Source organism: Galleria mellonella, unplaced genomic scaffold (assembly GCF_026898425.1).
Source record: "Galleria mellonella isolate WM207_F2 unplaced genomic scaffold, CSIRO_AGI_GalMel_v1 utg64, whole genome shotgun sequence".
NCBI classification, from domain to species: Eukaryota; Metazoa; Arthropoda; class Insecta; order Lepidoptera; family Pyralidae; genus Galleria; species Galleria mellonella.
In genome coordinates this window covers 3842909-3867726 of record NW_026442133.1, presented here as the reverse complement: position 1 = coordinate 3867726, position 24818 = coordinate 3842909, and the positions used below count along the sequence as shown (strand labels likewise).

General features: G+C 33.5%; 1 protein-coding gene across 7 annotated transcripts; it reads left to right on the top strand.

The window, feature by feature from the left end:
• The first annotated feature begins 361 nt into the window (after positions 1-361).
• On the top strand, positions 362-21099 carry LOC113512346 (sodium/hydrogen exchanger 9B2-like). Of its 7 annotated transcripts, none has more exons than XM_026896164.3 (13): positions 362-519; positions 4178-4225; positions 4883-4906; positions 6125-6152; positions 7239-7381; positions 9513-9744; positions 11014-11183; positions 12830-13044; positions 13231-13402; positions 14205-14359; positions 14691-14855; positions 15562-15748; positions 20096-21099. In XM_026896164.3, the coding sequence occupies exons 2-13, from the start codon at positions 4201-4203 to the stop codon at positions 20155-20157; spliced, it is 1578 nt and encodes a 525-aa protein (XP_026751965.2). In that variant the 5' UTR covers positions 362-519; positions 4178-4200; the 3' UTR covers positions 20158-21099. The 7 variants fall into 7 exon arrangements, with proteins under 7 accessions (XP_026751965.2, XP_026751969.2, XP_026751964.2 ...); XM_026896163.3 differs by lacking the exon at positions 362-519 and adding an exon at positions 2703-2826; XM_026896165.3 differs by lacking the exon at positions 362-519 and adding an exon at positions 2721-2904 and having other exon boundaries at positions 15562-15742.
• The last annotated feature ends 3719 nt before the right edge of the window (positions 21100-24818 follow it).

Sequence of the window (24818 nt, the reverse complement as noted above, 5' to 3'; positions counted from 1 at the left end):
ATAAAATTTATGCAACAATGTAGTACAACACTAAAATGCATAATATAATTTTTTTTGTATCTGATACGAACATTAATTTGACCACCGTCACCATCTAGTGATCATAAACGACACCAAAAAATTGGCATAAGCATGATAACGGTAATGTAAAAATTTATTTCATAAATAATGTTGCATATATTTAGCCAAATACTATACAGTTATTTATAAATTATGATAAAAAGTAAATTATTGAATATCATAATGGAATTTGCACTCTTAGATTTAAATTTAATATCTTATACAGTGTGTATGACTTAACACGCCATCTGGTAAAGTTTTTTAAAACTGTATATCACTCTGCTCAAACATATATTATTTACAAGTAACAGTGAAATGTCAAAACATATTGTGATGTGAGGTTAATATTAATTTATTTTGGTATTTTAGTTATGTACTTACTTCAGTTTTGTATATTTCTTTTTTTTTCTAAATAATTTTAATTTAATTAACGTAAAACACAGATTAATTGTGTAGAAGGTATGTATAAATACTACAATATTTACAATCTACGTAAGAAAGTTACTGAAAATTGTTTACAATTTTTATATTGTCTACATAACTTTGCATAATGTAACTTATTAACAAGTTATTTATAAATAGTGTGATGAAATTAACAACTTACATTAGATAACCTAACAAAACATAACCTATACTCATCAGTTTCCATATCAATACATTAAGAATATAATATTTTTTTTATATTTAGTAATGGAATTAAACTAGTTGAGTACATAGTAAAGTATTACGCTTTGTATTTAATATTAATCTGCCAAAATCTGTGAGCATGGCAATGCTACTCTAAATCTATCTTAATGCGTCTGGCCCTATTTGTAATAAATAGTAAATAAATAATATATGAATAAACCAACAAGTGGACTTCAAATATATATATATATATATATATATATATATATATATATATATATATATATATATATATATATATATATATATATATATATATATATATATATATATATATATATATATATATTTGTTGCAAGTTTTTGACAGTAAGTAAAATTTATTTAGTGTGCACTTTGATACACATTATTAATTTATGTTTTTTAGTTTTTTCTTCTCATAGATATCTATATGTAATATATATAATTATTTATATATATATATATATATATATATATATATATATATATATATAATCATATTATACACACAAATTTACTTAGAGGGTTAAATCATTTGGAGCAAGATGACGCGATTTTTCTGTTCTTATTGGTTTTATTCGGATGAACAGGTGGCGAATAAGCAAATCATCATCATATTGTTGTGATGTCGGTTAGTGTGGTACACTGAATACAAAAATAAAAGTATTAATTATTTTTTTACCATACTTTCACACGGACTTTTACTGTGCATACCTATCTATATTACATCATACTGTTTCCAATATTATGGAATAGCCAAAAAAGCCAGTCATAAGCCCAAGGCCCAAGCCCTCAAGCCCATTGTTATTAGAAAATATACGCCTACTAAGAAATTGGCGTGAAGATATTATACTGACAGAATATTATGTCATAACTTTTTAAACTATTTTGGACAAATTGCACAACATTATGAATCAGTCATGTATTTGATACAGAAACTAGATATTATTGGCATATAAAATAATCAAATTAATATCCTACAGTGACTTACGCATGTAGAGCAATGACTCATTCATCGCCGTCACATGAGCACGAAATAAGTAAATAAATAATAGGTCAATGCTCCATTCTTGACATAATTTTGAATTAAATATATATGAATTTTTAATAAAAAATCCATAAATAATATGATAATAATAATATGTGTGTACTAGTATTTTGTTTTAACCGACTTAATAAAATAAAATTATCAAATTACTTGTATGCTTATATCTTAAAAAATCAATACTTTTGAAAAGTATGTAACAATTTAATTTTTTTAATTAATTTAATTAAACTTTATTTGCGACTTCATTCGCTTGACCATAATCATTTGGTGTGGATATAAAGTAAATAGCATAGGTACACATGTCCGTCTCTATCCCAATAGTATGTATATGTCAAATTTCATGACGATTGGTTGCGCCTTTAAATGATAACAAACAAAGTCACTTTCACATTTGTAATGAAATTAATGAAACAAATTTACATTTGTTTTTTTTTATGTAACTTAGAATGGCAAGGAAGCTGACGGCCCACCTCATAGAATGTGGTAACTTATGTATATATATATGTATATTATCCAATGTGTTCGCCATTTAGGAACCAATATAACATTTTTAATCGAAAACCCTTGTGAGACTTATCCCGTTTTCATACTAGGACCCTTAGCTCGTACCATAGTATCTGTTAGGTATGAACATTTGTCTCTTTTTGACTAAGTACAGTACACAAGTAATAAGTCTTAATAAAAAAAAAACACAGTTATTAATTTATTATAAAAGTGTATTATAATATTTAAACTTTTCAAAACGTCTTCGTTTGAAATATTTTTATCGTGTCATTTCATCGCGGATAAAAATGTCACCTACAAACTTTATTTCTCTAAAAAGACAGCTACCTACATCGTCACGACCATAGATAAAATAATTGTTTTCTTTATCTATGTCACAACCGCAACGACGGCACATGGTAATCTCGTGTTTTCGTTTAGATACAAATTTATCATATTGACTTCTGACTTAAACGGCCTTCGTCAGTTTACATAGCGTCTTCAGTGTACATAATATATTAATGTGTACAAGTACTGAAGCGGAGTATAGTGTTACGACAGTGCAGTTACAAATCTGAAACTGTTAAGGTGATTTTTAAGGTTCCTGTACAAAAAAAATTACCTCGTTTTTATAGAGACTACTACATAACACTATAATTTTTAGAGGTATTTCATACAACTTAAATTCCTGTTTTATTTTTACAAAATCTGTAACAAAAAGTGTAATGCCTATTTTGAATCAACTTTAAAAAGTGGAATTTGTGTTTACATATTTATGTGTATGTGTACATAACTTTCGACAATTGTGAACCGATTTTAATAATCTTTTTACAATCGATTTTTTTAACTCTTTTTTTATGCGACTTAGAATGGCAAACAAGCTGACGGAAAGTGATAACTGTAACTATACCATGGGCACAACAGAGTATACTGTATCGCCCATGATACCCATGATACATATGTTGCCCCTCCTGTAGATTAAGGTGTTATTCCTCTATATCCTGTAATTTCATTGCCGTATTCCACCCTTCAGACCGAAACATAACTATGTAAACATAACCGCTTCATGGCAAAAACACGGATGGGACAGAGGTACCCATGCAATAGACATTTGTACAAAGTCTACCTCTGGTCAGTCTTTTACTATTTTATCTACTCTACTTTTTTTTAATAAATTCTTAACTTATTGAAAAATATAATTGGCCTAGTCAGTCACTTTCTATGAATCGTAATCAAATGCACCGTGTATTTTATATAACATACCGAATTTAATAGTCATCTTGCATTGATGGAGTAATTTTATATGAACTAGTACAGTTTCACTAGGTTATACAAAATGAATCTTATTATGATACCCGTAAAGTTGATTTTTAAGCTTTCTGAACTGATGAACTCTATTAACACTAATATTTTTTTGTACATATAAAATTTTTTAATAACTACTACAACCCTGGCAGGAGAGAACGTTAGTGCACTTACTCCGGCCATAAAGAGAACCAGAATCTATAAAAAACTTTTACCCGAAACTCCATCTGTGTTATTGAGATGTATCCTGTGTTATCGATATGTCTCCCACATATTATAACAAATAGTATATCATACCAAATTTTGAAATGATTGTACCGTTAAGGTACGATATAACAAAGAAACTCATTTTCACGTTTAAAATATTATTTATTTAACTCTTTATTGCATTATCATCATCATATCAGCCGTTAACTATCCTCTGCTGAACATAGGCCTCCACCATAAAGGTTTTGCGACTAGTTGCCACTGATTGGCAACCGTAGTAAGGTTTTGGTGATGTTTTCCATGGGATGCTACTACCCATCCTTAGACCATTAAGTTCCCTTGGTTCTTCACCCACAAGAAAGGAAGGGGTGGCCCATTTTATGTCAGGACCACACAACTGTTACTATATTTTGTTCTCTTTCCTCAGGAAATGTATGACGTTTGAGGAAGATGGAAAGTAATTCCAACATAATAGGTAAGCTAAGTACACTATTAAATTTTAATAAATTTTCATTATTATTTATATATATATATATATATATATATATATATATATATATATATATATATATATATATATATATATATATATATATATACCAGAGGGAGACTGGAAAGCCGAAAGCAGTTGTGTTTGCATGGCTGTTTCGGTTTGAAGGGTGGGATATAGCGTGAATTTACTGGGTACAGAGGATTAACATCTGAGTCCTCAGGAATGGCAACGCATGGGGGGTATCATGGACGAAACAGTATACTCTGTTATGTCCATGATACTGCTCATGTCTATAAGCGACAGTTACCACTTTTCATCAGGTAGGCCGTCAGCTTGTTTGCCATTCTAAGTTGTATAATATATTTCAAAGGTTTTGAAAACCATTAAAAGAGACCACTTCTAGATGGACGATATCGATAGACCTTCAGGAATACAACTATGAAAATCGCATCCAATTTGGTGCAATAGTTTTTAACAGACAGATAAAATATCTAAAAAATATTGATTTATATCTCCCATGTACAAACATCGTGTACAGATATTGTGTTTAATAATTTGAATGCACATAAGCACACACCTTGCACAAAATATTTGTACATATATAAATTGTTAATTATAAGAATAAATTTATGTTTATAGGTGTTCGAGTATATACGTTCGTAGGTAAACAATTTTTTTGCTGGATTTTTATAGCACGATTTTGCTATATTGCACTATAAGCTTGATAGAATTATAATATGTTTATATATAAAACGGTAACGTTATCATTCACAGATTTAGTATATTTTCATAATTATTTAATTTATGTAGACCACAGGTTTTGAAATCAGATACCATGCGGCATATTCATATCGGTAATGGTTATCTCACTTCGCTGTAATACTGTAATATTTTTGCAAATATATGCATTTTTTTGCACAAATAAATACATATATAAATTTTAGATCTTGGGGCATATTGGTTACGGCATTCACACTTCGGTGTAATATATTTTTTTTTTCGCTAATACAAGTATATACATATTTTTATATATTTTTTTGCACTTATAGTATAAAAATTTTCAGGTCCATATTCCCAAAAGTTAAACAATTCTGATATACTATTTTCTAAGCCTATCTCTAAAATCAAAATTTTAAATTGATATCACAGCAAAATCTTTATTCATAGAACTAATATAAACTAATTTTGTAATAGATATAAATAAATAAATAATTTACAATAATATAAACTTAATTTATATATAGTAAGTTATCAAATTAAAATATTAATTTTAGAGATGGGTTTAGAGAATGAAGTTTCAAAATGGTTCCCATTTTATCAAAATCACAATGGTAATTATTTAGCTTCTAAGGTGGAGGATAAAATATCGGTAATGGTTGCAACTTGCAAAATTATTAATTCTTACAAATATTATAAATGTTAAAGTGATTTTGTTTGTTTTTCCTTATTTCTGAACGCCTGAACCGTTCAAATAATCTTTATAAAATATGGGATTAAAAACGGCATAAGTCAACCAATACATGCTATGTTATGTGGACAGTTGTGTGTTAAGAACTAATAAAAAATATATTGTACATTTAACATGCCAAGAAATAATAAACCAAGTTGTTATTTTTTTTTTTTTAAAAAATATTAGTAAGATTATAAAATATCAAAAGTCATGTTGAATCACAGATTATTTATAACGGCCTTACTCATACTGTATTATTTTTTTTATCTAAAATCAGAGCAACGCCGATTGTCTTTTTATATTTTATTACTTTTATCTATTATCAGGTAAGCTCATACGTTTGTAAGTACTTGTATTCTAATCTATCACTCCTGGACTGTTCATCAAGTATTCTTTAAAAAAATAATTAAAAAAATTATTTATATCCACAGATAATAAAAACGAGGATTCCAGTGACAGGTATAAACATTGAATTTATTTTTAATACACAAATTATAATTTTAAGTTAGATTTGTAATAAAGTCAATTAAATCGTTAAGAACACTGATCCCGGCATAACATAGATGTGAGTACCCTGCTTGGGAGTACAATTTTATGAACCATCATAATAATTTCCCGGTGGAAAGGTGACTTCTCAATTCGGTTATTTTATTCTTGTTTGTTACCTCATACCTCCATCAGTTCTAAAACGATTTAAACAATTTTTTTTTTTTTGTCTAAAGACATACAGATTAATCCCATAGAAATTTTATTATAATCAATTTGATAGTTGAGTTTTTAGACCAATTTTTTTTTGCTATATATATATATATATATATATTTTGTGGAACACAACTTTAATTATAGAACAAAGATTTTACTGTAATTTAAAATTGAAATTTTAATTTTATAGTAAGGTTTAGAAAATGGCGTCTTGTAATCAAACCCTGTCTAAATATCTATAGTAGTATTCATCTGTAGACATACAGATGACGGTTTACAGTTCTCACCAGTTTTTATAAAGGATGAAGATGGAGTGGTGCACCTGCCTATGCTAATGGTATACAATAGCGAAACACTAGTGGAGGACGACTGATAAGATTTTTTTTAAACCACGAAGATGGCAAACAAGCATATAGCCCATCTAATGGTAAACGGTTACTGTAACCTATGAACGCCTGCAACACTAGAGGTGTCACATACGTGTTGCTTACCACGAAGAAATCTTAATATAACTTTTTTAAAGAACCTTGTACTGTAGTGTCTAAAGAAAACCAGGGTTTGAGCGTTCGCCGGAGAAAATTCTTTTAAAAGCACACTGTTAGTGACCATTTAGGTTCAAGCGTGTGAGGATGAATTCCCTGTCGATTGCGAGCGGTGCGACGATAAAAATTGAGGGCGTAATTTCAAACAATAAAATAAAGTAAATTTGATATTTCAAGATGCGTAAAAAATATCTCGATACCTGAAAGTACGCCTGTACCCCGCCAAGTCTGGCATACGATATAATACTAAATTATTCATTAAACTGATTCATTTTCTAATTTACTTATTACAATATTTTAGTTGGTGGGAGAAATTATGTTTACGATGTCATCAAGAAGACTCGTCACCGTCCTGGCAGCCGTCTTGGTGGTCGAAAGTGTTCCCTTTCCCCTTCTTTTCTACTTATAGACAAACTGCACAACAACTCTGCATTATTATGTTTTGTAAGTAAAATATAGTTTTAAATGTAACCTCCTAATATTATAATTTAACCGTGTAGGTCCCGGCATAGAATAGGCCACCCCCTTCCTTTTCCGTAGGTGTCGTAAAAGGCGACTAAAAGGCCTAGAGGACTAAGTCTCCCCCATAAGGGGAGTTTTGCCAGTAGTTACCACTTTTAGCAGGCAGGTTAACAACCGCAGTTAGACTTTAAGTGACGTTTTAAGAACTGCTGCCCATCCCTCTACCATTTAGTTCCCTCAGTCGCTTCTTACGACACCTACAGGAAAGGAAGGGGTGGCCCATTCTCATGCCGGGCCGACACGGCGGTAGAGATAAGTTAATATAACGCGTTTAAACAAACGAAGTATAGGTACGTAAGTAACGTACCTATACTTCGTTTGTTTAAACGCGCTAGTCTCTGGAACTCTCAATCGGATTTGAAAAATTCTTTTTCATTTAGCTGATATCTGTTCAACATCATGACACGACTACGGGAGAAGCCGTGAGATACAGCTAGTCGTAAATATTGCTCTCCACTGATATAATTTATAACCACTCACAAACAGTGGCTGACAGAAGTTACTTTTATATTAATTTCGTAGATACATAATACATTAAACATGTTTGCTAATATACTATAAGTACATATAAGCGTAAATATACAAACATACCTAATAAAACAAACGAAACTAGAAAGAAACTTGGCAAATGCAATTTTGTGTATATAAACCAGTTCAAATATTCGTTTTCTCGGCACATATTTGTACAAAGATAATATTAAATTGATAATGAAGCTAGAACACTTACCTAATGTCTAATGAAACGAAAATGTCAACAAATGAAAACACTTATGTAAGCACCAATTTAGCTCTTATTTATATTTAACTTTTGTTTTAATAATCAGAAATTAATAAATAAGAGATTTTGGCTTTCGAAACCCATTTAATACATTTGTATATCTATAAAGCACCTTTGTATACATTTGTGTATATATATATATATATATATATATATATAACAGCGACCTCCGTATCCAGTATATTACGCGTTCAGGGTAATTGATGGGGCTGCCACGAACCGTAGCGCGTCAGAGATGTTCTTTTAGCATCGTGTAGATAATTTTTATGCCACGATTTGCTAAAAGGTGTGCATCCCTAAGTGCGCAGATATACCAGCGCTAACAGCATCAAACTGAGTATGATAGAAAGCAGGCTCGACTGAGTGTACGTTAATCACTGCTCCGCAATTTTCAATGGAATTGTGCAGCGGTGATTATCTGTATATTATTTAATATATTATGTGTGTGTGTGTGTGTGTGTGTGTGTGTGTGTATTGTGTATGTAAATTTATATAACATTAGTTTTAATAATAATGTTAATAATAAATATTTAATGGACCAAAAAAGTCCGAAATAAAAATTATTATTATATAAACAAGAATCTATGATGTTTACCTTATGTTGATCTCTATAGAGCATACTACTTATCATTCACTATGTATACCTAACGATATAAGTTAATCAGATAGTATATTATATTTCAAGTATTATTTTTGTCAAGGTAAATTATCGAGGTAACTGCATCTATGCTACACCAGAACGAAACCATATAAACCTGTGCTAGAATTTATATCTAACTAGAAAAAAAGCCTTCTAAACAAGTGGCAAGAGAATCCATTAATAGAATCATTATCGCCAGCAAGTGTATGAGATAGAATGAGATGACGTCCTTCGATATCTCACTCTAATGGACTCAGCAATGACGATTCCACTAACGGATTTATTTACCATTTACCTAGGGAGGGGGCAGGAGTTTAATTAACTTACTATGTTTGATGTTTTAAAACAGGGTAGGATACCATATATGCATTTTACATTAGTGATTTTTTTTTTATTTTATTACTATACAAGTACATAAAAAGGGTAGGATACACATTTTTAGTACCACAGACTTGTGTGTGGAATTTTACGTTTCGTTCTCGAATAATAAGTATTAACAAATTACATGTTGTGATAGTAGACAGTAACATTTTGCTATATAGAAAAATTTGATAAAAAATATGTTAATTGTATATAAAATTAACAATAAATAATATTATTAATTATAGAGACAATATTTTGTATTTCCATTCCAGTTCTGCTAAGTTGGGGTATCTTATATGCAGAGTTGGGAGAGTCGGTGGGCTTGAATGGCGAACTACTCGGCATGACGATTTTAGTCATATCGGCATACTTAGTTGGATGGCTGTGGTTAAAAATCACTACATTACCGGCTCTTATAGGCATGCTAGTAACAGGGATTTTGTTCCAAAACCTAAATATAATACACATGACCGACACTTATAGGAAGCTAAACCAAGATTTAAGGTACTTATCTAAAAACCCATTCTTATAGTTTTCACTATCCCTAGTCGACCTTTAATAGTAAGATTATTGCAGCTTTGATACTTCTTTATTGCAAAATGTTTTAGTACCTTATTTGGGACAACATCAACACAAAGGTGACAAACAAACATTCAGCCCGTCAGATGGTAAACGGTCGCTGTATTTTATGTATCACTACAAAAAAAACACTAGAATCACAATCATTACCTTAGCTTTGTTACTTTATTTGAAGTCGGGTTAGTATGTTTTCTTATTTCATTGATCTTTATCAGACTTTATACTTCCACTCTTTTATGTATATCACCTATTATAGTCCATCCCTTTTTTCTTCCTTTTCCTTTACATTAATTAATTGTTTACGTTCGATATCGTCTTTGAAACATACATCCTTTACATAAAAAAAATTATTAGTATGCAAGACCAATACTTAATTGCCCAATAAATTTATAAGTAATTATCCTGTATATAATCTTATCACTGTGGGTCAATGTTTTTGATAGTTTCAACATTGATAAAGAAAATTAGATACCTACTGACTGTGATTTTAATTTTACAAAATCTTATCACAACATAATAGTACTGATTTAAATGTTGAAACAATTTAACTGGTCAATAGCTCATCTAAGCTATCAACTTGCTTTATGAAAAAAAAACATAACAGATATCACTATATAGTATTACCCCTTAGAACTAACCTTAGTTCTCAGGGATCGAAAGAGATACTTACCTATTCTGATAAAAAATGCACTAGATATCTTCTCCATTATTTGTCTGAAATATTAAGCTTTAAGAACAAAATTACGTATTGCTCCAATCGCGTTCCACGCGGTAAAAATACAATGGCATTTTTTTCTTCATAAAAATATATACAAAACTTGTCTTCCAGTATGTCAAGGCTCTCCCTTTTATTAATTTATTTCATCTCATTTTTTGGCATGGGTAGACCCTCGAATGCGTCTCTACTCATAGAGATATTAGTCAACTATTCGTATTACCATGTTGTCCTTTAAATTTTCCATCTGCTGCACTCGTGTTTTATTTAATAAGTAGTAACATGTTGTATTTTTATCCATCACCTCAATGGCCATGATGCGTTTGAAGGTTGTTTCTAAATCCATTGGTCTGACTTTATAGTTGACCTGTAGTAACAGTATCACCACAGAAAATCTAATAGTGCCTACTTAGGTAGTCTTCCAGTTCTAAATCCACTATCAGAATTATTTGATATTATTTCTTTTTTTTTTTTTTCAGGAAAGTAGCATTAGTAATAATTTTGACTAGAGCAGGTCTGGGTCTGGACGCTGCAATTTTAAGAAAGCACTATGTTGCTGTTCTACAACTAGGTTTACTGCCGTGGCTAGTCGAATGCATAGCTATTAGCGTTACTTCACATTTCCTATTAGGACTGCCTTGGATTTGGGGTAAGTTTTTTATTTATAATTAAAACTAGGTACAATATTATCACGAAAAACATTAAACATTTGTGTAAGTTTTTTTAATACATTGAAAATAGAATGGTAAACAAGCCTGCACTACCGCTGCTCCTTGTGACGAATTCGTAAAGAATTAATAGAATTGGATCTCGATCTGACAGGGGACAATGCTCTCCCTGCATTTTGAGAGCGACGTATCCTAATAATTTACCACCTTAAAATAGATACTTACGGCCATAAGTAGATTCTGGCCGATACTGAAACTGTGCGGCTTAATAAAAATTTCGACGAGATTAATAAAACAAATTAATCCTTGGTAGACTCATTAAAATACTATGTTTTAATATGTTTACATGGCATGTAGAGTGTTATGTACGGCGGTAGTATCTCTGCGTACTTCTACGAGTATCTAAACTTAAATTATAGTCATATTCCTTTCAGTATTTGTTATTAAAAAAATTTTCATTTAAAATTATTTTATGATTAAAATATATATCTCATTAAGAGTATTTTGCGAGGGGACTAGTGGATAACTAGTTTGTATATTATGTACCTATTTATATGTGAAATTATACCCGACTTACGCAGTTGTTGCCAAGTATCTCCTATCGCATAAGTTAAGAGTATAACTGTAATGACCACATAATTTGACATACTAACATACATGGTTCAAAATATTATAAAATAACTGTACCCCAAGTTTCACCCATGAGAATCATTACATAAAGAATCTTATCTGCTAATTTAGGACAGAACCTACTCCTTTATCAAATTTCATTCCAATCCATTCAGTAGTTTATGCATTAAAAAGCAACAAACATCCATCTATCGTTATAAACTTTCGTATTTATAATAATAATATATCATACCTTGATTCTCAGGCATAGCTAGTAAAGTATAAGTAAATTACTATGTGATGTCTGTTCGTCCTCTTATTCTAAATACCTAGCTATCTAGTGACTTAGATTGGGCACCAAAAAAAACACTCATGGTGCCTCGTTTACATGAGCATCACGTATTGTGGCTTGTATCTGGGTAAACAAGCTAACGATATGCAGCCTTAAGAGAGCATTGTGTAGGTGTTTATTCGTACTGGGAATATTTGAAAAGAAAATTATATGAGTTTAAATATATATTTTTACGTAAAATAAAAGGAGTTGTTGGAACTGGGTGGTCTATCAACGCACGATCTATTCCCTTACGTTAGAAACTTAAAATTTTCAATACGTATAACGTAGTTCATTCATTTACATTCACATTAGCCGTTAACTGTCCACTGCTGAATATAGGCCTCTTTTTTACGGGATTTTGCCAGTAGTTGCCACGCTTGGTAGGCGGATTGGCAACCGCAGTTAGGCATTTGTAATGTTTTAAGAGGGGGGATGCTGCTGCTCATCCCTCAACCATTAAATTCCTTTAGTCGCCTTTTACGTCACCCATGGGAAAGGAAAGGATGGCCCATTCTATGCCGGGACCACAAGGCAACGTGGTTGCACTGAGATAATTCTTCAACAGCATAGTCGCTGGTACAACTATACTTGATGAAAGTACTCTTTTGTTCTTAGACACTAGTCTCTATTACTAATAATCCCCTAAATTTCGAAAGGTTTTAACATAAATTTATTTATTTGTAGGTTTCCTCTTAGGGTCGATGATAGCTTCAGTATCTCCAGCTGTGGTCGTCCCTTGTCTCTTCAGGCTAAGAGACGTGGGTTATGGAGTCTCTAAAGGAATTCCGACTTTGCTTCTGGCTGCTGCAGCCATAGATGACTCCATCAGTGTTGCCATTTTTGCTATAATTTTGAACGCTATGTTCGCCCCGGGATCTGTCACCTTCAATATTATAAAGGTGAGATTAAATAAAAAAATTCCGTATAACAAATTTTCATTTAAATGGTAAAATAATCGAATTGACGTACATGTATTTACTATTAATTATTAAGCATACATATAAGCTTAAAATATACAGTATTTATATAATATTCTGCAACTTTGAACTATCAAATAATATAACAAACGTTTTTATTATTTTTAGGGGCCTCTGTCAATTATCGTTGGCGTTGTATGTGGAGGGTTATGGGGGGCAATACTTGCAATTATACCAGAGAAAGGCGATGTATACATGGTGCCTTTGAGATTTTTAGCTTTATTTTTGGGAGGATTATTCTCTTTATTTATATCAAGCCTTGTCGGTTGGAGCGGAGCTGGTGAGACTTTATGTATATAATATTTGTTTTTGTACACTTATTGGGCTGTAATTATCGTAGCACGATACGTAAACACGTTCTTATCATCATAATAACTATATTATTGTATATATGTTATATACTTTTTTTGTTCTTAATTCACTAGATTAAAAATAAAAATGTATATAACAGAGTACCTTAAACAAAGTTCTACGAAGTTGGCGCCACCGTGTTACTATTTAATTTAATTCAAAATTCTTTTTATTTTTCTCTTCAAAGAATGACACAGATAATAAAGATTAACAATATTGTCAAAGTCGTAGAATACTGACGAATCTGACAAACTTTAAATATACATATCCGTCAGTATTCTACGACTATGACGATATGTATACAAACAAAATTAATACTTAATTACATAAAAGCAAGATAAAAAAATAATTGGCGGCCTTATTGCTAAATAGCGATATAAACAGCAGCAAATATGGAATTCAAACAACAAAGAGTGATTTTCATAAATTCCATAACTGCAGGAAAATAAAGTCTTTCATCATTTATTTTCCCGCCTACTATCGAATTAAGCAGAGATGAAGATTTTTTACATTATAACAGAATGGCATCCTCAGTTGTATAAATTGAAAGTAGAGATGTTTTTATATTTCAATCACCCAAATCTATGACATGGTGTTATAGTCCATGGAGAATTTAAAGTGTTCATGTATTCGTATACATTTTTTTTTCCTATTATATTGTTATTTAAATATTATTTATTTATATTACTATATTATATGATACATTTATATTTATTTTATTGTCGTTTTAGGACCCCTTGCCATAGTTTCATCAGGATTTGTTGCAGCCTTGTACTGGGAAAAACAAGGATGGCCGGTCAATAAGAATCCAGTTAGCAATATATTCAGAATTTTATGGATATTCTTTGAACCTATACTTTTTGCTTTCACTGGAGCACAAATTACCGTAAGTAAAGTGCTATTAAAAACTAAATAAATATGCTTACTACTATAATTCCTGTTGAAGTAGTCATTCAACTTACCAACTCACAAATAGGAGGAATGCTGTCACCATTTTCTCTTGAAAATTGGTCATATTTTTATTTTTTACTAATTTATAAATTATTCAGTATCTTTAAAGAATTTATTAAAAATTGACAAGAAATCTTTTGTGTAGACGAGACTTGGTCCTTCTAAGCCAGGATATTACTAGTTCAGAATACATTCAGTTTCAGTTCTGATGCACATAACATTTGGTATTTGTTTTATTGTAATATCATGAACAAAATTGTCCACAGATTAGTGCCTTGGATCCTGAAGTGATAAAAATGGGTGCAATATGTCTCATCTCCTGCTTAGTATTACGTGTTATAGCAACCTTCTTGGTCAGCTTCGGCTGCGGACTTAACAAAAAAGAAAAGCTATTTATCGGCGTAACTTGGCTCGCTAAAGCTACTGTACAGGTAAAATTAACGAGTACCGAATTCTAAAACATTCTGCAATTTTATGTTTTAATAAAAAAAAATAAGTGTCATTACATGTGTTACATTCTACAATACAAATTAAATGATCCTTTTTATTTCAATTATATAATATTTACTTAATTTATGTTACTTAAGTAAACCAAACTAGTGGCTATAGCTATTTTTCAAATAACTTATATCCTATTTTAAAATAAAGTAATTTGTATTAATTTATACTATTGATACGTCAAATGTTATAATGTACAACTTGACAAGACAATGAATATACTATGCCTCCTATGGCATCTTTGTATTTTCGCAGAAGTTCAACATTATGCTGCTAGTATAAGCTAGACATGGATTACCATAGATTACTATTGTGGTAGTGTTCTCTAGTATAGCTTACCTTATCGTACCATAGTCAATATTCGTTATACCTTCAATAGTATTATAATTTTACAGACAGTTTTTTCTTGGTGGTTAAAAATGGAATGGTAGCCCCGCCTGCGCTATCGGTATACGCTGACGGTGTACCAGTGAGGGATGATAGATGAGGATGAAGCAGGTCAGTTGGCCCATTGTTATGAATTCATCAAAACCACGGTGGTTTTCAGGGTAAACTGCGTGGAGGTAAACTTGTTAGGGTATAATTGCTAGCAATGACCCTGCCAGATGTTATTAATAACAATCCCTTTCCTCTCTACAGGCAGCGTTAGGTCCCGCTGCATTGGACCTTGTGAACAGCGGTCAGACATCAGGTATTCTTCCATCAGATGAAGAAAAACATTCCAAGGCGCTTTTGGCTGTAAGCGTACTCAGTGTGATAATATCGGCTCCACTGGGGGCAATCCTAATTGCTATAACTGGCCCACGGCTACTGACGAAAGGTGATGGTAAGGAATTACTGAATTTAATTAAACTGTAATGTTTTATTTATGTATGCGACATTATGAGGGAACTATTGAATTCTTGGTGAAATTAGTATCCCGAAATAATAAAAAATTATAGACAACTATTTTTTAACCTTAATACGTTAAACCAGTCGTACAATTCCTACAATTTAGCTAAGGCTGACTGGAAGAAATCACTTTAAGGAATAAGTCCGTCTGTCTACATTTTTGTTATAACCTGTGTTAATTTTGTTATAAAAATTAGTATAATCTGTATTAAAGGCGAATGTACAAATGCATATAAATAAACAAATATGTACAAACACAACAAGGCTATATCTACTTATAGTTGTCTAAAATTATCAAAATCTGTTTATATTAGTCGTTGATTGTCCACTACCGAACACAGGCCTCCCTCTATTGGAAGCGTGCCAACTTTTTGCCAGTAGTTGCCAAACTTACTTTTACTGTGGTAGAGCCACGCTGTAATCCTATATGGTATTACAGCATGAATGGGCCGGCTCGACCGGGGAAGTACCACACCCTCACAGAATACCGACGCTAAGTGGTTGCACTTTTAGTGCGATCACATTCCGTATGGTGAGTGAGGGAGTCCGGAGGCCCATCCCATACCCATCCCTTTCCTATTCCTAAAATCCTTTCCCCAACCCCGTCCCCCTATCTTACAACACGCAACCATGGCAGTGGAATTAAAAAAAAATAACATACCCCAGGGAGGTACCAGTAACCATGTTGCTGGAGAATCCTCCCTCGAGCAACCACGCTCGGGCTGCCCTGCGTATTCTGGGGGGGGCAAAATTCCGCTCTTTGGAACCAAGGGCAAACGGAGCAAGATTTCTACGGCATCCCCTTCGCTCAATGTGAGCTTCTGCAACATCAGGGGATTACATTCTAACTTAAACGCTGTCCACCATCACCTAGAAACGGCGCGGCCGGCATTGCTCTTTCTAACGGAGACACAGATATCCTCTCCAAACGAAACTTCATACCTGACGTACCCGGGCTATAAACTTGAACATTGTTTTGTTTCGCGTGCCGGTGTATGCGCGTATGTCAGAGAGGATATCTGTTGTCGCCGCCTTGGAACTCTTGAAGGAACGGACCTGTCTATTTTATGGCTGCGTGTAGACTGCAATGACCATCCTCGCGTCTATACATGCCTATACAGGTCCCACAGCGGTAACATCGAAACCGACCAACTCATTGAGCACGTCCAAATGGCTACAGATTCCCTGCTCGAACAGATTCCTTCCGCTGAAGTCGTGATTCTTGGCGATTTTAATGCCCACCATACCGAATGGCTTGGTTCACGTACAACCGACTATGCGGGAAGATCTGTTCATGAATGGTCTGACGCAGCTTGTTTCCTCGCCCACGCGAATACCTGATGTGTTGGACCATTCACCTTCACTGCTGGACCTTCTGCTGACCACCCACCCAGACAACTATGTGATTTCCGTCGAAGCTCCGCTTGGATCGTCGGATCACTGTCTGGTGCGGAGTGAGGTGCCTCTCATAAGTCCGATTCCACCACGTTCTACGGGTAGACGTCGTGTTTGGCACTACAGGTCGGCAGATTGGGATGAGATGCGGATTTTTTTCGCATCTTACCCATGGAGGCAGGTTTGCTTCGCACTGGGGGATCCCAACGCCATCGCCAATTCCATCGCCGATGTGGTGCTTCAGGGAATGGAATTATTCATTCCTAACTCTGTGTGGTACCTGTCGGTGGGAAATCCCAGCCCTGGTATGGAGCCTCTTGTAGAATAGCATCTCGCCTGAAACAGGAGTGCTTCCTAGCCTGGGCCAAAGGTGTTCTCCTAACATCAGTGCCCTTAAAAAGAAGTATAACTTTGCCTCTAGGTCCTTCAAAAGAGTTTTGGCCACAGCGAAGTCAGAGCATATTGGTAGAATTGCCAAGAGATTGGCTAGTTTACCTTCGGGATCTCGAGCTTTCTGGTCTCTTGCCAAAGCTGCACAAGGGAATTTCTGTCAGTCATCTTTTCCACCGTTGCGCAGGGAGGATAACTCGTTGGCTCTGAACGCCAAAGAGAAGGCCGATCTCCTTGGATCTCTCTTTGCATCAAACTCGACATTGGATGACGGGGAGAAACTACCGCCGACCATCCCGCGTTGTAGGAGCTCTATGCCGGATGTTAAATTCACGCAAAGATCAGTGCGTAGAGCACTTCTCTCCCTTGAAATCCATAAGTCGAGCGGGGCCGATGGCATTCCTCCAATTGTGCTAAGGACGTGCGCACCAGAGTTGGCTCCGGTTCTTACGCGTCTTTTTCGGCTCTGTTAGGTATAGTCCCAAAGTTTTGGAAGACTGCTTTGGTGCATCCGATCCCTAAAAAAGGAGACCGCTAATCCAGCTAACTATAGGCCCATAGCTATCACTTCCTTATTCTCGAAAGTCATGGAATCAGTTATTAACCATCAACTGCTCCGGTACCTAGAGGATCGCCAGCTGATCTCAGACCGCCAGTACGGCTTTCGACGGGGACGCTCGGCTGGTGATCTTTTAGTTTATTTAACACACCGATGGGCAGTGGCAATCGAGAATAAGGGAGAGGCCTTAGCTGTTAGTCTGGATATTGCGAAAGCCTTTGATCGGGTGTGGCATAGGGCACTAATCTCAAAACTACCTTCGTTTGGGTTGCCTGCGAGATTGTGCAGTTGGGTCGCCAGCTTTCTTAAGGAACGTAGCATTAAGGTCGTAGTCGACGGAGCATGCTCTGACTTAAAACCTGTGAATGCTGGTGTCCCGCAAGGCTGTGTACTATCTCCAACACTGTTTCTCCTGCATATCAATGATATGTTACAGATCAGTGATATTCATTGTTATGCGGACGACAGTACAGGAGATGCATTATACACCGGTCATGCAAAGATCTCGCGGGCACATACCGATGAGCTCCGGAACAGACTTGTGTCTGAAATCGAAACTTCACTCGATAAAGTTTCGATCTGGGGTGAACGCAATCTTGTTCACTTTAACCCTAAGAAGACACAAGTCTGCGCGTTCACCGCAAAAAAGACACCGTTTGTCGTATCACCTCACTTTCAGGGCACTTCCCTTGATAATAAGTCGAGTCTGGGGATTCTTGGCGTCGATATATCTAGCGACGTCCAGTTTTGCGGTCATCTGGAGGAAAAAGCTAAGATAGCTTCCAAAAGTTGGGGGTGCTCAATAGGGTGAGACGGTATTTCACGCCAGAAAACCGCCTGAAACTGTATAAAGCTCAAGTGAGGCCACACATGGAATACTGTTCTCACCTGTGGGCAGGAGCGCCACAGTACCAACTCCTTCCGTTAGACCGCATTCAAAGTCGGGCAGCTCGAATTGTTGACGATCGGCGTCTTACTGTCCGGCTCGACCCACTGAAACTGCGTAGAGATGTTGCATCTCTGTGCATCTTCTACCGAATTTATCATGGGGAGTGCTCTGAAGAATTGTTCGGATTGATACCTGCTGCAAATTTTCACCATCGTACAACCCGCCATAAACTAAAATTTCATCCCAACCATCTGGACGAGTGGCGGTCCTCCACCGTGCGTTTTTCAAGGCACTTTCTTCCTCGCACAACCACTCTTTGGAATCAACTTCCAGCAGCAGTATTTCCGAACCGATACGACAACATAACCTTCAAGAAAAGAGCATATTCCTTTTTAAAAGGCCGGCAGCACACCTGCAATGCCGTAGGTGTTGTGGGTGACCATGGGCGGCGGTAGTCACTTACCATCAGGTGAGCCGCATGCTCGTTTGCCCCCTGTGTTGTAAAAAAAAAAAAAAAAAAAAAAAACTTGGTAAGCGGGTAAGCAACCAGAGCTAGGCTAATTAAATTATTGTGATATTTAAAGGAAGCTGCTGGTCATTCCTCGGCAATTAAGTTTCCTTAGTCGCCTCTTACGATACTCACGGGAAAGGATAGGATGGTCCATTCCATGCCGTGATTATACCGCAAAATCAGTTTAGTTATGCTTAATGTACAACAAGGGACATTTGTTTGTCAAGTTTTCATTTGAGTAGAAATTTAACAAATTAAATTACCAGCGTATCCAAAGTAAGGTGGGGTGCAGGAATTAATCGCGATATTTATTTATTTATTTATTACATTCACTGAGTGAGCTTTACAGAAGAAGCCTTAGAATAATTATACTAATTTCTAGTGAATTCTGTACGCAACCGACCTGGCTTCGGCCGTATCGCTTACTGGTAACTCGCCAGCGTATATCAATGATGCAAAAGGAGCTAGAAATTCATTTTAAACCAATTGAAACATCAACTTTTACGTCTTTTAGTAAAATAATTTATCGTATTCACAGGTAATGATTCTAAAAATCTGGAAGATGGCGACATTGGACAAAGGATCGATACTCAATTATAAAACCTTGTCTTGTAGCTCATAAAAAGATCTATATTAGAATTTCCAAACTTTATAGTCAAAATATGCAGAATGTTATAATAGTGCCTACCTTTTATCTCCACATTTACTTTGCTACTAGTCACAAAAACCTAAACCTATCTAACTTCACCATTATATAATTGTTAAACCCATGTAATTTATTGTAATTTAATAATAACGGTTGTCGTTAATTTAACGAATTTAATATATTGTATTCTTTGTATAAATTTTAAAAGTAAAAAATCTTTTATTAAAATAATTATCTTTATAAAATATAGCGCGTTGGATTGAAGGTGCCTGTATTAATCCACGTATTACTTTTTTTTACTGTGGGGGCCCTTATTTACTCGTTCATATAATTAAATTATATTAAAATTGTAGCTAATGTACTTAAATATATCTAATACTTATATTTTAAATAAAATCTCAAACACGAAATGGCAATGATAGAAATACCTAAAATATTGTTAGATTTATGTGGAGTGGTAACACATACGAGTATAACGACTTATCTATTTTTTATACTAATTATAAAATTAGATTTACACATAGATACTTAAGAATTTTAAGTAAATATTTCAATGATCTGTTTTATTTGCTTTATTAAATCGTTACTTAATTTATAAACTGTCGTAGATATTAAGTACTTATTTGTGACGAAAATATGAAATCCCGGTACTTACTACTAAAAATAAGTGAATGATACTATTTAACTATGTATTCCGTGTGGAAACAGAGTACTATGTATTATAATCATCATACTCCTATTTATATCTAATAAAATATAGCGAACATCAATTTTTATTATTATATTTTAAATAAATAAATCTTTGTATATAATAAACATTACGTATGTTGTATTTGTGTGTTTTTGTGAATGTACTTATATATTAAATAATACTTACCTACTTAATTTATTAAACATTAAGTAAAAACATTATTTTATTATAACAGACTGTAAATATATCCTCAAGGTTCCTATATATTATTTTAAAAATGATTGCTTATATCTAAATAAAATTTCTGCAAACGTAGTGTTTTTAGTAAGCCGGCATAGTGCGATTAATAGTTGAGAGTGAATCATTCTCTTTTCGGTTGATCATATTCATAAACTTGTCTCTGTGTTCGCTCAGAATGGCGTGATCACATACTATAATAAAACAATATCCCTTTCTTTCATAAGATCCTTATATACTGAAAAATATTTTTCATGTTTCTAAGCATCCAGTCCTCATAACCCCTTTTTTTCTTATACATATATCATGATCACTTGATTATAATATATTTAACCGACTCCAAATAAGTTTTATTTAAGTAAACTATAAACTAATTATACGACTATAAAGTAATTATAAAGATTTTTAAAAAACATTTTTATGAATCTATTGCTAATACATTTCTCAGCTGAGAAGAACTGGCAAGTAATTCGACTGTTGCTTTATTACCTTTGTGAATTTAATGGCTTAACTAACCAAATTCTTTTTTTAAATACATTATAATCGAATCCTCCTGCGTTAACGGTATACGCTGATGGAGCACCAGTAAGGGATGATAGGTAAGAATGAAAATGCAGGTCAGTAAGCCCATCACGATGAATACACCTAGAATTCAGCACTATAGTTTCCAGGGAGGACCACGAAGAAGGAAGGGGGATTAGGAGTTCGCATTGTTAATAAATTTTGAATTTCACACAATACAAATATTTGTAATTATGAGTATATCTATATATATTAGTCTGGATGATTTCTTTGAATAATTTGTATTTACCTTAGGCGTTTATAAAAAAAAATATGTGTATCAGTTACCTATTATTCGGCTTCTAATATTAACCCTTTTATTCATAAAAATGCCAAACCTTTTATAAACCTAAATTATACACCTATTTTAGCTATGCATTAATTTCTCGATATGAATTTGAAATACAATAATAAATCATTCGTATAATTAAAATAGGTTTGTAGGACGTTTTACTTTTTACGAGTAATGAGGTAAGGTTGTCTAGTATCCGTAGTACATTGTACTTACTATAGGACTCGATGGCATTGTGTAATATGATCACTGATATTTATATATGGTATATTACATGGTATATTGGTCAATTCTAAACACATCCTGTTCATTATTTTTTATTAACGTATTCCTAAACAAAGTTTATAAAGATGTATGTATATTTACATAGTTAGTAGATATATTAACTACTCGGTCATATTTAAACGGCTGACCAAATTTGAATGAAATTTAATATAACAGACAATTGTCCTGATTCACAGGTAGGTTATATTCTAACTCAACACACAGGATATTTTATATAGGTACCATAGACGTACTTATTAAATCTAAGTATATAACAAAAACTAAGCTTTTTAATTTGTTTGCACGCCAACAATGTGTTTTACTAAATCTGATGATCATGTAATGTACAGTCTATTAGATTTCAATTCTAATTTTCAAGACACAGTATTGACATTCTTGAATTAATTTTGGCTACACTACAAGATAACGATGGGCGATTCGAATCAAAAAACTCGAGTTACTCGAGCTGCATTGCCGCCGGCTCAATTCGAATTAGCTTTTCTATCAATTCGAATCAACTCGTATAAAGCCAATACGGCGCTACCTACGTTACAACCGTGATATGAATGCGATCTATGCTCGGATCACTATAGCACGCAACTCGGCCGACTGTGTTCGTACTTCGTCATAACGTCAACTCGATTCGGTTGCTGTGAATGCTGCGTGGCTGTGTGCGTGCGACGCAACAGAAACATTATACAACGAGCAAGACTCTCGTGTGCGTGATATTTCTGTCAGCGTGTTTTACAGTTACACTCCGCGCGCTATATCATGGTGCGGTGATAGTTGAGATTTTGGCACTTTTTATTATAAATTAACAGAATAGTGTTGAGTGAGATTTATGGAGTCAAAGTCAATCTAATTATATATTTATTATTTTTATATGACTGGAAAAGCAAGTTACTGTTACCGATCCATAGATTTGTCGCATACAATGAACTTTTGTAAATTATCTATGCTTTACTGTTTGCGTTGTACAAGTATTTTGAATTATATACTGATATGTGTATGTACCTATTACCTGCACTGCACCATGCCATAGCGTGTGGTGTATAATACTCGACATAACTACACCAACCGAACAAGCTGCGAAGCAGAATGAGATAGTAACATCACATGAGGCGCAAGTTAAAGGAAGAGAAGGCGATTGATTCATGATTGGCTGACGACGAGCTTTTTTTCTTAGAAATGTTACTGTTCCGTTTTTTAATATTTAGTTAATTAATTAATGTTAAAATAAATAGTAAAAATATAAGTATTAAACTTTTATGTATTTTCTTAGGTGATTACATAACTATTTAAATTTTTATAAAATGAAATGAAATTTATTTGAATTAGATTAAATTTATATTTTGTTATTTTTTATTTTTTGTATTTTTTACGTTTTGTTTTTTTTTTTGAAGTCTGTTGATTTTATTTCGAATTTATTTATTTTTCCATTTTTAGTATATTTTTATATTTACATTACAAATTTTGAGGATTTCCCTCCATTTTCATGGGATCCAGATTCTGACTTGGTGACAAAAAAAGAATTTTCATAATCTTTTTTTGCGATAACGATTGCCTATAATATTTAAAGAATTATCCCTTAATTCCTAACCGTTAAGGAGTTGTACTTCATCATCAGCTCATCTGAATATTACTTGAAAAAATACTACTAACGATCTAAACGTGCCTAAAATTTCAGGAATTACCTCTTAACTCCTAACCGTTAAGGAGTTGTACCTCCCATCATCAGTTAAACAACATAAGATGATGACTACCAGACGCAAATATCTGAATAGTTTTAGAAAGTACATGAAAAATATTGTAGGTGTCTATAAAGTATAGAGAGTTGCCCTCGATTTCCCTGGGATCCCATCATCAGATCCTGACATAGTGACAATGGGACCACCTCAAGATAATACCTCTTCCGACAAAAAAATAATTTTCAAAATTGGTCTACAATTGACGGAGTAATCACGTAACAAACATATAAAAAAACATACAATATTAGTCGAATTGAGAACCACCTCCTTTTTTGGAAGTCGGTTAAAAATAAAAACCTATATTTTAAATATTAGTATTTTGTATTTTTCTTTCAAATTAATAGCTCGAAAGTAAAGAACAAAACTGTTCTATAACTAAAATAGATTGATAATATGAATTCTGAGTGTTTACTACGTTACACTAGTATATTATATTCGAATTGATTTAAACCCGCGAGTTCGCGCTATCGACGATTTAAATCTAAAGCGAGTTAAGTAACCGACCTACTGAGTTCATATTCAACTGCAATATTGACTCTATACGAAGTGAATGCGAGCTGATTCGAGCTGCGATTCGAATCAGCCACCATTTCAATTCGGTTTATTCGAATTCAAAACTATACGAGTTGGCCCATCGCTACTACAAGAAATATTGAGATTTAAATCACTTTAGTTAGAAAAACAATCTATGCAACCAGTTCACTGAATATAATAATTTTGCAGCAGCTACAAATTTCCATATATGACTGTATTTCGATTTGAAGGGTGGGATATGGCAGTGAATTTACAAGGTACAGAAAAATAACACCTGAGTCCTCAGAA